This window comes from Biomphalaria glabrata, chromosome 4, assembly GCF_947242115.1.
Source record: "Biomphalaria glabrata chromosome 4, xgBioGlab47.1, whole genome shotgun sequence".
Taxonomy (NCBI): Eukaryota; Metazoa; Mollusca; class Gastropoda; family Planorbidae; genus Biomphalaria; species Biomphalaria glabrata.
Window position 1 is genome coordinate 4,387,072 of NC_074714.1, and position 12,946 is coordinate 4,400,017.

General features: G+C 33.2%; 1 protein-coding gene across 2 annotated transcripts in view; it reads right to left on the reverse strand.

Moving 5' to 3' along the window:
• Positions 1–61: 61 nt before the first annotated feature.
• The window catches only part of LOC106066212 (polynucleotide 5'-hydroxyl-kinase NOL9-like), a 329,067-nt gene continuing 316,182 nt past the window's right edge, over positions 62–12,946 (reverse strand). For both annotated transcript variants that reach the window (XM_056027008.1, XM_056027007.1), the window contains exons 2-14: positions 11,032–12,009; positions 10,300–10,570; positions 9,628–9,907; positions 9,441–9,531; positions 9,206–9,303; positions 8,964–8,997; positions 8,311–8,447; positions 7,177–7,328; positions 4,750–4,832; positions 4,323–4,545; positions 3,622–3,691; positions 3,198–3,331; positions 62–2,589 (exon numbers count right to left, since the gene is read on the reverse strand). In XM_056027008.1, coding sequence (XP_055882983.1) covers positions 2,482–2,589; positions 3,198–3,331; positions 3,622–3,691; positions 4,323–4,545; positions 4,750–4,832; positions 7,177–7,328; positions 8,311–8,447; positions 8,964–8,997; positions 9,206–9,303; positions 9,441–9,531; positions 9,628–9,907; positions 10,300–10,570; positions 11,032–11,957 — 2,607 coding nt within the window. In that variant the 5' untranslated portion in view covers positions 11,958–12,009 and the 3' untranslated portion in view covers positions 62–2,481. The remainder of the gene's footprint in view (positions 2,590–3,197; positions 3,332–3,621; positions 3,692–4,322; positions 4,546–4,749; positions 4,833–7,176; positions 7,329–8,310; positions 8,448–8,963; positions 8,998–9,205; positions 9,304–9,440; positions 9,532–9,627; positions 9,908–10,299; positions 10,571–11,031; positions 12,010–12,946) is intronic.

A 12,946-nucleotide genomic window follows, 5' to 3' on the forward strand; every position in this document is an offset into this window, starting at 1 on the left:
AATATTTGTTTGATTTATGCAATGATATAATGAACAAAACAAAAGAAATCTGAAACATTGCAATGATTCCATAACATTTTATTATCACTCCCTACACAGACTTCCCAATACAACACAATACAATGAAATAACCAACAAAACTATTGAGCCAAGTCATTGAAACAAGTCATATAAGTGAAGATATAAAAAATATATTTTACATTCAATGCCCAAATACTGTTTTCAATTCATAATTCTTGAGAATAAGTCATTTTTTAAAATAAATCTGTAGTAATAACAAAATTCATTGGCACAGATAAATCTAGAACAGTCTGATAGGAACAAAAGTTTATTGAGGTACACCCAATGTTTCTGTTTAACTTCCTCAATAGAACTACATACATAGTGCCTACATTCAATCATCACAACAATCTTATATTGAGGCACAGAGTGTGTACAGCAAAGGACAGAACAACAAATTCTGGTTAGAAAGGGGAAACAATTTTCTCAAGAACAGAAAACTAAAATAGGGGAAGAAACAGGTACTGGAACTTAGATTAGTCAATGCAATTCTACAGAGAACTATCACTGTCGAGTTCCAACATTTCAAACCACAAGAACCTAGCAGTCCCCGAATAGAGTTTGTACCATATGTGTTGGTAAACATAGCTGTAGGTTAAGTAGGTTGGGTTAATTTAGCTCACACAAGCATTGTTATTGTTCAAGTTATAAAAAAAAAAGTTTTAAGAACTGGTGGACCACATTACAGGAACTTCAGCTAGTCTACAAACTTTTGAGAAAAATGAAGTAGTGATAACCATAGAGACAAAAAAGTTGCTCAACAAATCAGTTTATCAATTAAAAAAAATAATGCTTCTGAAATTCATGTTAGATATTTTCCATAACTTCCCAAGAATTGCATGTTTTGTATGTTCCTTCAGAATTGTTTACATCCTAGCCTAAAAACAGCTGCTGGTTGGCTGGTGGGGTTCAAACCTGGATCATCCGGATGACAGTTCAGAATGTATACCACATGACCAGGCAGCCATTCAACCAGAATTTTGATATAACACATGACAATAAAATTCAATTGTAAAGATTTCACAAAGAAACCTTTATCCTAGTTCCCCTTCATGGACACATTAACATAGTTTCAATAAATGTTTGTAGTCAGAGACTTATAGAATCTTTCAGCACACAAAAAACAAACTGATAAAAGTTTTCTAATGAGCATTTAGTGTCCAAATGCAATAAAAACTGTCTGAATATATATACATAAAATACAAGCTAAATGCACATTGATATGTGGAAACAAGGGTATATGAAAATGAACAAATAATTTCCAATGTTATATAGTCAGATATGTAAAAATGTCTAATTGGTTCTTGATTTAAATGTAATATTCTCTGATAGTAGAGTTGGTCTATTATAGCAGCCATACTATACCTTAGTCGGATTTCAGTTGAACAAAGAAAAGAAAATCTGATAAGCAGATCTCTGGATTCTGAATTAAAAAAAAAACAACAATTTACCCCTTATAAAAATGGCTACAATGACTATAACTCTGCATTCCATGACTTTGATATTCCTATCAGACAGCAAAATATTTCAAATATATTTTGGTCCTCAAAATGAAATTCGTCAGGAAAAAGGGATTTAAAAAAACAAACTGCGAACATATTTAAAACTAGGTAATTATAAAATGTGATCGTTTTAGTTAAGTTATTGGGTTTTCGGCACATAGGCACAATTTAAGCCATGTTGTGTTTAGTTCAGGACTTTGCAAAATGAATGAAAAAGGAAACTGCTTCTTAGAAATGTAAATAAAATTTTTTGTTTCGGTTCATAAATTATATGTTTAAAAAGACTTCTCAGTTGGCCATTCTTCAAGTATTACATAGAACTAGGCAGACAAAGTTGCTGTAGACTTTTGCTTTCAATAGTACATTAAATAAAACTCTCAAAGAAAGGAGGAGCAGTACACTTGGATTGAAACTCACTTTAGTGCTGTGATACATTCTACTGGCATAACTGATGGGTTAAGGCGATTATGTACATAATGTACATAAAAACATGCCTTAGAGTAAGTACTTTACTTATATTATTTAATCAAAGTCATTTAATATTTAACATGAGGTTTAGAGACTTATATACATCACTATCTCACTATTTTGATTACATCAGTTTTGCCTATTTCTATAACATAAGCCATCATAACAAGAATTACAAATGAATTATATTTTGATGAATAGCTTTGAAATAATAAAAAAAAGGCAGACTAGTGAAATGAATGAAATCATTCTAAAAAATTAGATACACAAGTAACATTTTCTCTGCATGTTCTTCACTAGTAACTAGCTCTGGGTTAAATAAGATTTGTTACGACAATTGAAATATTTGATCCAATGAAACAATTTAAAAATTCCAAAGTAAAAATTTCCACAATGACAGTCTTGGTGTTCACACTTGACTAGACTGGCCATAGATTACTGTCACCAACAATCACTGGGCTCCCAGAGAAGACCGAGGCATACGTGACCTTGGCCTGACAGATGATACAGCTGTAGATGGTGCTAACGAATCAACATAAGGGATTGGGACTGAACTCTTCTGAAATGTTTGAAACAAGTCAAAACATGGTTTAGTGGCAAACAAAACTGAAAAATATAACATGATTTAATTATTTTCTTTAATCCATATGGAAAAAATGTAAAGTGAACTCACAAGCTAAAAACAACTAAAAGAAAAAAAAGAGAATGTCCTTAATATTGTTTCTAGTGGCCATGTTGAGGCTATGGATATTTAAACAAATTTATAGGCAATATTTTCTATTAGCTAGTCAAGATGATTCATATCTATCAAAATCCTGGCCACACAGAATCTTTAAAAAAAAAGTATTTTTAGAATTATGAATTTCCATATTGTGTATAAATTAATATATTTATCTGTTTGTATCTAAGATGTATGATAAATGTCTGGTTGAGAGGGGTAACCTATAAAGGGAGCTTGAGTTTGGAACCCGACTTGAGCTGAGTTGGGTTTACTGAGGACCTAAAGGCAGCACAGAAATCTCCCAAATTCCCACTGGTCCACAAAAAACTATTGGTTCATAGCACTCTGAGAATGCTATAAGTATGACAGATGTGTTACACAAAAGCATTTTTTGTTTAAAGTTTAAATTTGGTGTAATTACGGTAAGTTTCAAAATGTTAATTCACCTGTTTCAGAATGAGCTGGTCTGGCAGAGTCAAGTTGCCTTTCAGAATCGTATTTGTTTTACGAAAGACAATTTTGGGCAGTGTAGTGACAATGTATAGCAGCTCCCTAGAAATATCTATTCCTCGAACAATACCTGAAACAAAAGACATATTCAGTTATTTATGAGAGCTCAGTATCACAATCATGCCAGGATAGAGAATCGGATCAAAAAAAGTTTTTTTCTTGCTATACTTTTGGAATTTTATACAAGCTTTAAAGAAGTTTCAATTAGTTCGAGGGCATAAATTTTTTTTAAAAAAAAAGCATATCATTTTTTTATTACAAGTGCAAGTAATGGTTTGAAAATTATGGTTGCTTTGTACAATTTTTTGTTTTACATTAACTGATTGAAACATTTCAATAGAAAAATTGATCAAATCTTACCAAGTCCAAGACAAGTACAAACTGGCATCTCTGTAAAAGTGTAAGGCATACATTCATTTTCTTTCTTGGCCTGAGAAAACAGAAACAAATTATAAAGTGCAAAGGTCAGTGGTATACATGGAGATTAAAGAGAGATTCAGTTATTGGACCTATTCATTGTAAGCCAGTATGAAAGGAAAAAGAAGAAGCCAAAGGTAACATTGATAAGTGTTTGACACAAAGGCTATTCTTAATCTATACCATCATTCTTGGTAACTAGTTATTTCTACAAACAAACAAAAATTCAACAAGAAAACAAAAAGACAGCCAAGATTTACAAAGTATGGAAGCTGTGATGAAAATTGTTTTCTCTGGTGTCCTAATAATGCAGTTTAATGCTACGAATCTAAAAATTCTACCAATAGTCTCAATTTTCAAAGGAAATCGAGGATTTATATTTAAGCAAGCAATACAATAAATAAAATTATTGTTGGTATAAAACAATATTTAAAAAAAAAAGTACATGAAAATGGTATAAGAAAGAGTGTTGTTTTCTTTATGGTTAAAGATTTCCCAATTGGGAATGACATTTTCTGGCAATGAAAAATGACAGACAATCATGGACAGCTTTAAGTGTTAATGAATGATACATTTCTCTATTATTTGCATTACAACAAGCATTTAATTGAAGGAGTTTTACTGTACTATCCCATTCGACCTACCTGTGTCAAGTCTGTAACACAAAGAGCCACCACACTGGAGTCAATAGCTTGAAGGAGACCTTCCAATGGAACACGATGGTGACACACATGGATTCCAAGATACCTATAGGGTACTGTGTAAGGAGGCATGGAGGTCAGGGTCATGCCACGCTCCAGGCCAGAGGACAGACTAGACAGAAGGGCCAGGTTACGTAGATCGGCTGGTTTCAGCTTCATACTAAAACTGGTGAAGAAAAAAAAAAACATTTCTAAAGATTATCAAATTAAGTAACAGATCACTTGAATAATAATTAACTCAAGATATGGCATTGTCATTTAAAAAAAAAATGTAAGGATATAAAAATTGTTTTACATTATTGTTTTAAATTTTATGAGTTCCTCTAAAACTTGTATGTAGCATTGCAAACACTACAATGTGCCAACTTACTCTCTTCTCTGACTGACAAGTGTAGCTAGGAACATCAACTCATGTTCTTTGGTTTCTGATACTTTCTGCTTGGGATCCCTGACCTATGTAAACAAAACAATAAATCTGTGTTTATTTTAAAAGGTATCTCATTTATTCATGACAAATACTTCATGGATGCCTAATTATTGCTAAAAATTATTCAATCAATCAAATAAAATAATCAGATGAAAAAAGAATATTTTCATAAACTTTCTAACTTAAAGGGTGAATACAAATTTTAAAGGACAAGGCAACTTTAATGAGCATTTGAGAACTCAAAATACTATAGAACCATAACGAATAAAAAAAAAAAAGTCAATCACTCTGATATAGAAAACCTAAGCATTAAATCTTACTGGTTATTATCAGAATTGCATTCAACATACTATGAAGGGGTTGTACTAAAGACATTACATTTGTGATGTGAACAAGCTGCAATAGTTAATACTTACGCTTGAGAGTGAATGAGTCTTTTCAATTTTTTTGTGTAGATGTCTTATAGTTTGGTATTCAAAATTTTTTTTTTCAATGTAAAGGACATGCTTTTAATTTTACTAGTAGTGTGTGTAATAATTTCAAAAACTAGGTTGTATAATCTAAGAAAGTTTTCCCACACAGATTGGCAGGATATGCTTTTCAAAAATGAAATAAACCTTATCAAAACAATTTCAACATAAGCAAAGATCACTTAAAAACTTTGTGCTTTGACTCAAATATATTTGGTCAAGAAAAAAGTCTTAAATAAATTGGTCAAATTTTTTCCCATTATATTCTATGGCCTCCTTCAGTTGCCAAGTGACCATGGATCATCTCATAGTAAGATGAAAGTCTGGGCATTAGATATGGTTAGAGAAGTCCCCCCCCCCCACACACACACAAACACAAGGGAACGTACAGATACTGTTTAGGATCAGCTGGGTTTAGAAGCCAGTTGCTCGCTTGTTCCCCTTCTCCTGTTAGTGATTCCATTATGCTTTTATTATATGATCATACATTAATACCCTCTTTTTAGAAAGATCTAAGTACTTTTTTCTCTCTCTACTAAACCTTAAATTGGTCAATTATACTTGCATCTTACATTGTTTTTCCTTACTAATAAATTTCTTCAGTTTGATACAAACTTATTAAGACCACTGGATGGTTTATTTGATATTTTACTCCTGACTTTTCCTTCAAAGTATTCCAAAAATACAATAATTTTACTCCAAGGCCTTCTGAATACTGCAGGAGTATGTGAAACCCAGGTTAAGAAACACTGCTCTTGATTAACCAGTTTAAAAACTTCATTAATTTGTTAGATAAAAACTGACTGCATATGTCTGTCTACAGAGAGATGAAAGAAGAAAAGAAAGAACAATTTGAAAAAAAAAAAAAAAAAATGAAATGACATTTCTGAAAGTTCACAAGTTCTATCCCCAATGTTGAAACTCAACTGTTAGACTTGTAATTAATCAAACTGTTAATTTAATGTGTGAACAAAGAACTGCACAAATGTGTGGTTACAAAAAAAAAATTTAATTATTTAGAAAAAAAAAAACTACCTTGAGTGACACCTCCACCGTTGTGAACTGGGATTTAGTTGAGGGGAATGTCAGATAGAGGGGATTATGAAATAAGAGGGGAATATGATTACAGGGTTGTACAGCGGGCCAGGAAAAACTTCAGGTGTTGGAAATTTTTTGCCTTTTGACGATTTGTTGTTTCTTCATATGTTTCACCATATAAGCCATTAGAAGTAAGAAGCATGCATGGGCCATCTGAGTTCTGAGAGGAATAGATTTTTGGGAAAAGGTGGGGGGAAATTTAATCACTTAAGTTTAGGGTCTGTTGTAAGTGGGTTAGCCAGGTTTGGCTTTTTCTGGAAATTTTTGATGGCTTAAATTCAGGGTTACAACAATGGCTAGGGAAACATGGCTTTTACAATAAGCTGCTTCTTGTTGTAAGGTTGTCTTGACCAAGAAATGATTTAACTTTTTCTGTTCAGTCAGGCTTTCTTGAGTTGAAGAGCTCCCCATATCTTGTCACTGGGGAGGGTGACCGAAGCAGATCAGTATATCCAGAAATAAAAATAAGGGATGGGTGGGGGTGGGCAAGATGGTACTGATAGGAGAGGATATACACAGTCATCACATGTATTCCATGACGGGGTAAGCCGTTTCAAAGAGTGGATTAGGGATCTAAAAACAAAATGCTTGGGGCATTATGCTTAAGTGTTTTATGGCAAGGACAAATCTCCTACTTCCAGGTGAGACGAAACTAGGTCAAGGACATGTGTGTTTAAATGAAAACAGCAAGTGTGAGGAGAGTTAGGTCACTGGGGAAAGATTTTTAAAATGGCTATCCGATGGAGTTTACAAATTCCATATGGATACGTTGCCTGGACCATAATGTGAAAAGACTAAGTACTGGAAGTTTATTGCAGCTCCACCCTTCATCCAGTGCCACCACTTCCTGTGTTATAGCTGGGAAATTGAGCATTTGATTGAAGCTTTCAATCTGCAGGACTAGGTCTGGCTCCACAATCTGCATGGTATCAATTAGTAACATCAGTCCAATACCTAGAAACACAAAACATATGGCAAATATGAGATAAAGAAAGAAAACAACTTGCTGCTTGATTGCATTAACAGCTGAAGACATACATAAACACATTTTTTAAATTCTTTAAAGCATTTAACAAGAGGAACATTTTAACAATATTTTTTTTAAAAAGACAATACCTCCATCATTAAACTTCAAATATAATAAAATAAAATAAGTAAAAAAAAAATATTTGATTCTATTGGGGTATCAAACCCATGACACAATCAGCTGCTTGATAGCCATGAAGTTGAACATCCGCATTTTCTGAATTGGCCAGGGGGGAATGACATACTTTTGCCATTATTTATTGGTATGTTTATTACATGGACATCTAGGTCAAACACTAGACCTTAAGCTCTGATTTAGTACTCCTAAGATGTAGTCTACCATACTTCTAGATCTAGAATGTAGATATGATTATTTTAAATTTACGTAAAAATATAAACAACGCTTAAAAACATTAATAAAACTGAAGCAACTTTAAATTTACTGTTATCACAAAATTACGGTCAAACAGCTAACTACGCCATGTTGCCTCTAGACCTAGATATAGTCTCCAGCCAAATTTACATTTATTTACTTTTTACTCTGAAAACTTCTAACGGTCAAAAAAGAGTTTTCCCTATGTGGCCAATGAGTTAGTAATTCTTTTCTCAGCAATATAAATCAACTGATAAATTTCTAGGAAAATTGCTAGAGCAGTATTCAAGATCAGCGTTCACCCTCCATGAAGGAGTGACTTGAATAGAGGTATTGTAAAAAGATTACTATAATGGTAAAAACGATTCATATTATGAATTTAAAAATGTTTAACATAAAATAGGAAGACAGTATTAAAATAATAGTACATAAGAAAAGATGTGACAGAACATCCATTAACTTCAACCAGAATGATGAATAATGATTAAGTAGACAACATGAAGAAAATGAGACAATATCTTAATTTATTTTCAATACCTTCAGGAAATCCCATGGTATTTACTACTAGCGGCAGAGGCCAGTTCATTTCTTTGTAGGCTTCAAATACAAACTTGAGACACTTCAAATACAAGCTAGGATCTTGGCTTGGGGAGGCATCGCCATAGAAAACCATTCTATGATCAAATAAAGCATAAAATGGCCAGTTTAAAGAAAATACAAAATAAAGAACAAACCAAAGGTTGTCATATTTTTTTACCTGTTTCATTAAAAATAGAACATTTTAATAATGGTTTTTCTCAAGAACTATAGCTATAACAAAATAATTCAATGATATTAATCTAATTTAAATATGCTTCAGCCAACTTAAAGTTATTTGAAATCTCTTTTTAAAATATGAACAAGATTTAATTGTTTCCTTATGACCTATACATCAGCTGCGTGGGCGACATCGTTCTGACCATAAACAATGCCAAGGCTTTCATCTCGCTTGTTCGAACCACAGTCGTTCTACGACTGAAGGAGGCCTGAATGAAATGACCTATAAAAACTTTGCCAAGATAACCAAAACTATTCAATAGGAATATTTGGAGTTCATGTCAAGTAAAATCCTATTCATAGAAAATATTACTGCAGTCATAAGAAACAGATTTCTGGTCATTAAATAAAAACATTTAAGATTTTACACTTACCTTTCAGCATGCTGTTGATGACAGAATGGCGCACCTAAAAGAAGAAAATAAATCATTAGATCAACAAAGTTAACTTTTAAAAGACGCAAATAATTACACAAATATAAACATAATATGATTACATTTATTTTTTTTTGGATATTCCTATCTACATCAGCAGTACTGTCCATAATGCTGATGGCACCATGTGAATGTATAGAAATTACTATGACCATAAACAAGAAAATTAAAGCAGAACAAACCCAATACTGGCTGGCTAATAATGTGGAGAGCAAGGGTACCAGGTGGAGAGAACTCAGTCTGACCAACATCACACTCCAAGTAGGCAACAGACTCTGCACTATGGAAGCAAGTAATTCATTTAACAATTAAATGCCATAAAATAATTCATTGTGCCCCCCCCCAACCCCCTTTTTTATCAGAAGTAACAAAAGTTGAATCAAGTATTTAAAAAAATAAATTGTAATAATGTAATACTTTTGTAATGTGGTGTTAAGGAGCATCCTGTTAAAAGTAGACTTTCCAGTGTTCTTAGCGCCACAGCACAGTACAATTGGCGGCCTTTTCCCTGAAGAACGAATACATAAAATTTAGTATACAAGACTAGCATTCCATTTACATCTTCATTCCCACTAAACAACATACTTGGTAATATAAACATTACCTTCTAGACCTTCTGAGACTTTCTTGGCCCACTTGACCAGCACATCCTCATACTCAGGTGACATGTTCATACAAGTGGACACCATCTCCTTGGCTGGAGCTAATTTGAGGCCAAGTTTAGGCAGGGTTATGCCTTTATGGTTGGTTTGGTCAATGTCCCTGGCAGGTGAAGCAGTAAAGAGCTGTGTGTAAGGAATAAAGCTTGTAACATAGTCACACACTGCAGACTCAAGTCTTTCGGCTCTCAGGACAGCCACTGTACTGTTGTCAAGGTTAGCCAACTGGACAAAAAGAATGAAAACCAAGTCAGGTATAAGTATGTACAAAATTACTTTAAAAAATAAATGTCATTTAAGTCATATAACATCAAACTTATATCTTGAGCTGAACTTCTGTGTTTACTCATGTTTGTAATCATGGTAGCATTGTAATAATATTTGTATTCATATTGAAGTCTGTTGGTCATGAACCGTCTAGTACTGTGTTATTGTGTGTGTTACATATCAGTCATGTTTTATTGGAATAAAGCAACAACATTCCAGAGCATAGCTAATGCCCAGGGTTTCATCTTGTTGCTATGAAATGATCAATCGTCATTCCAAGTTTGCAAGAACACCAACAGGAACAAAGCTACATTGATGGCCTTCCAAAAAGACACGACAGCAAAACTTACCTCTTTCTCCAAGTCAACAACCCCATGCTTAGAAAGTAACTCTCTGACATCACTCGACTTGAACGTCTGACTATTATCTACATTGATCCCCAAGAGACTACATGAAGCAGGAGAGTACACATCGTAACACTGTCCTTGTGTTAGCTTGTAGGCCAGTATTGAAACTGAGCCCAACAGTACTGTGAGCTTGGCACGTCCATGTAGGTAAGTCATCGCACAACATGAAGGGATAATAAGGAATGTACTACTGCTACACTTACAGGACAGAATTCTGAAATATAAAAAGCATGATCATTCTAACCCCTTGAAAGCAATGGTTATTTTTCTTAAAGATCACTCTATCTTTAAAAAAAAAAAAGAATTTTTAGTTAATATTTGCAAATCAAACTGGAGTAAACACAAAAAAATATTACCCTTGAAAAAAAAATTTTTTTTTTCACAAAAATTAGCATAACAAAAGGATAAAAACTGAAATTGAATTTAGGAGTTATTAAAAGCAAGAAAGCTAAATACTAAATAGTTTATATCAGTGGGACTATTGTATCACTGCAATGGTTTACAAAAATAGAAGGAAAACAATTTCGTAACAATAAGAAAAGAATGTTAAGTAAAAGAATTACCCGATGATATTTAATCCCAACTAAAGTAAAAAGTAAAATAATCTAGGTTTTGCTAACCATAACTAATGAAAAGTTATAAAGGTAAATAAAATCGTATAGAAGCCAAACTCACTTTGTATTCTCTGGATGTCTGTCTTGTAACTCAGACTTGTCCAGTTTAGCCTTCTTTGCAGGAGATTTTCCTGAAGACAAATCATGATCCTGATGTGATTCTTCATCATACTTGCCATCTGATCGTGAATCACTCTGTCTCATTCTTGAGCTGTTCTTGCGCTTAGCTCTGTCATGGACCCTCAAGCCAGTGTTGGGGAGATCCAGCAAACTGACAGGTTTCTTCACAGGAGGAGGGATATAGGTTTCTAACAACGGCTTTGGTTTCCCTTGGGGCAGTGAGGACTTTTTACCACTATTGTGACTAGGTTCTGGGAAATCAACAATAAGCGGGGCATGTCTGGATGAGCTGGATGATTCCTTCCATGTACGTTTGTTCCTGCCATGCTTTTCTTTTCGCCAGAAATCTCCATCCTCTTCTTCCTCAGAGTCTGAATATTTGCTGAACTTACGACCACCTTTCCACATATTGTGTCGATCATTCTGGTCTTCTTCGGAGGAGTGACCATGATGGGATGAAAAATCTTTCCATTTAGAAAGATGGGCTGAGGTGATGCCACGATTGCTACTGAAATCAATGTCCATTAGGGACTGTGTTGATTTCACAATGCCCTCCTTATCTTTTCTGTCATGTCGATGTGATTTAGAGTCTGACATTTTAGAGATAGCAGTGGAGGAGTTTTCAAAACTTTTCCTATTATAGTCTCTAAAATCTTCTACAGAATCCGAAAAAAATTCTTTATTCTTTTTAACACTCTTTGAACTACCAGAACTACGGTTTCTTTTGTAGTCTTCGTTTTCTAATAAACTGTTTTCCCTGTGTCTACTTGAAGTGTCATATGAACGAGATTGGCGGTTTGATTTTTGATAGCCAGTTGAAGCATAAACTTGATAAGCAGACGTTTGAGATCTTTTTGAATGGGACATGATATTTTAATTTCTTAAAGACTTTGAAACTTTTAGTGTGCAAAGACTATGTCTGAAAATATATATATAGAAAACATATGTATTTTTATTACTACCAGATCTAGATATGAACACAACTAAGGTGATAAGCAACAAAAATGGTATCTAGAGTCTGGCTATTAGTGGAAGAGGAAGTGGAAGGTGGTGATGATGTTGATTGTTGTGACATCTTAAATGGGAATCCATTGTTTAACTCTGAATAACTATATATATAGATTATTCTAGATCTATAAAAATATATAATATATTAAATATTATTATATAGACTTTTTAAACTTAAAAAATTAAAAAAACTTTTTAAATTTTTTAAACGGAAAGTAATGATTATTTTGCTAATATATATAATATGCATTGTGCATCTGTGGGTCCTCCTTCTTACTAAACAATCTTAGCCTTCTGTTTAGACCATACTGACCATATATCAGAGTCAAATAATAGACATTAAAAATTAGACTCATGTGAGATCTAGATCTAGAACTAGATTAACTAGATCTAATACATCTAGTTGATCTCGATTTCTAAATCTATAGTAGAAACAATAGAAAGAGTATGATAGTATGATAGATTAAATATAAATGCTATTCGGACACCTATAGGCCAAAATTTCAAAGTTTAACTTTGACAGCGCATTATTTAACAATGGTTCGACATAGAAAAGAAAATGAAGTATCAAAATCTTCTTTAGTTTTTAAGGAGAATAAGGATGACTACTTATATTTGTACCCCTAACCTATATTTGTTATTATATTTAAGGTCAAAGAGGCCATGTGTTTTCATTTAATTCAGACAAATTTGACCCACATTATTTGATTCCAGACACCATAATTTATTTCAGACAGTCTCTATATTTAGGCATCAATAAACTCAGATTTTAATTCTATCTATATTAACATTAAATAATTTTAAGATCCCCAGGCATAGCCCCTCACATGAAATCATTATGATGTTTT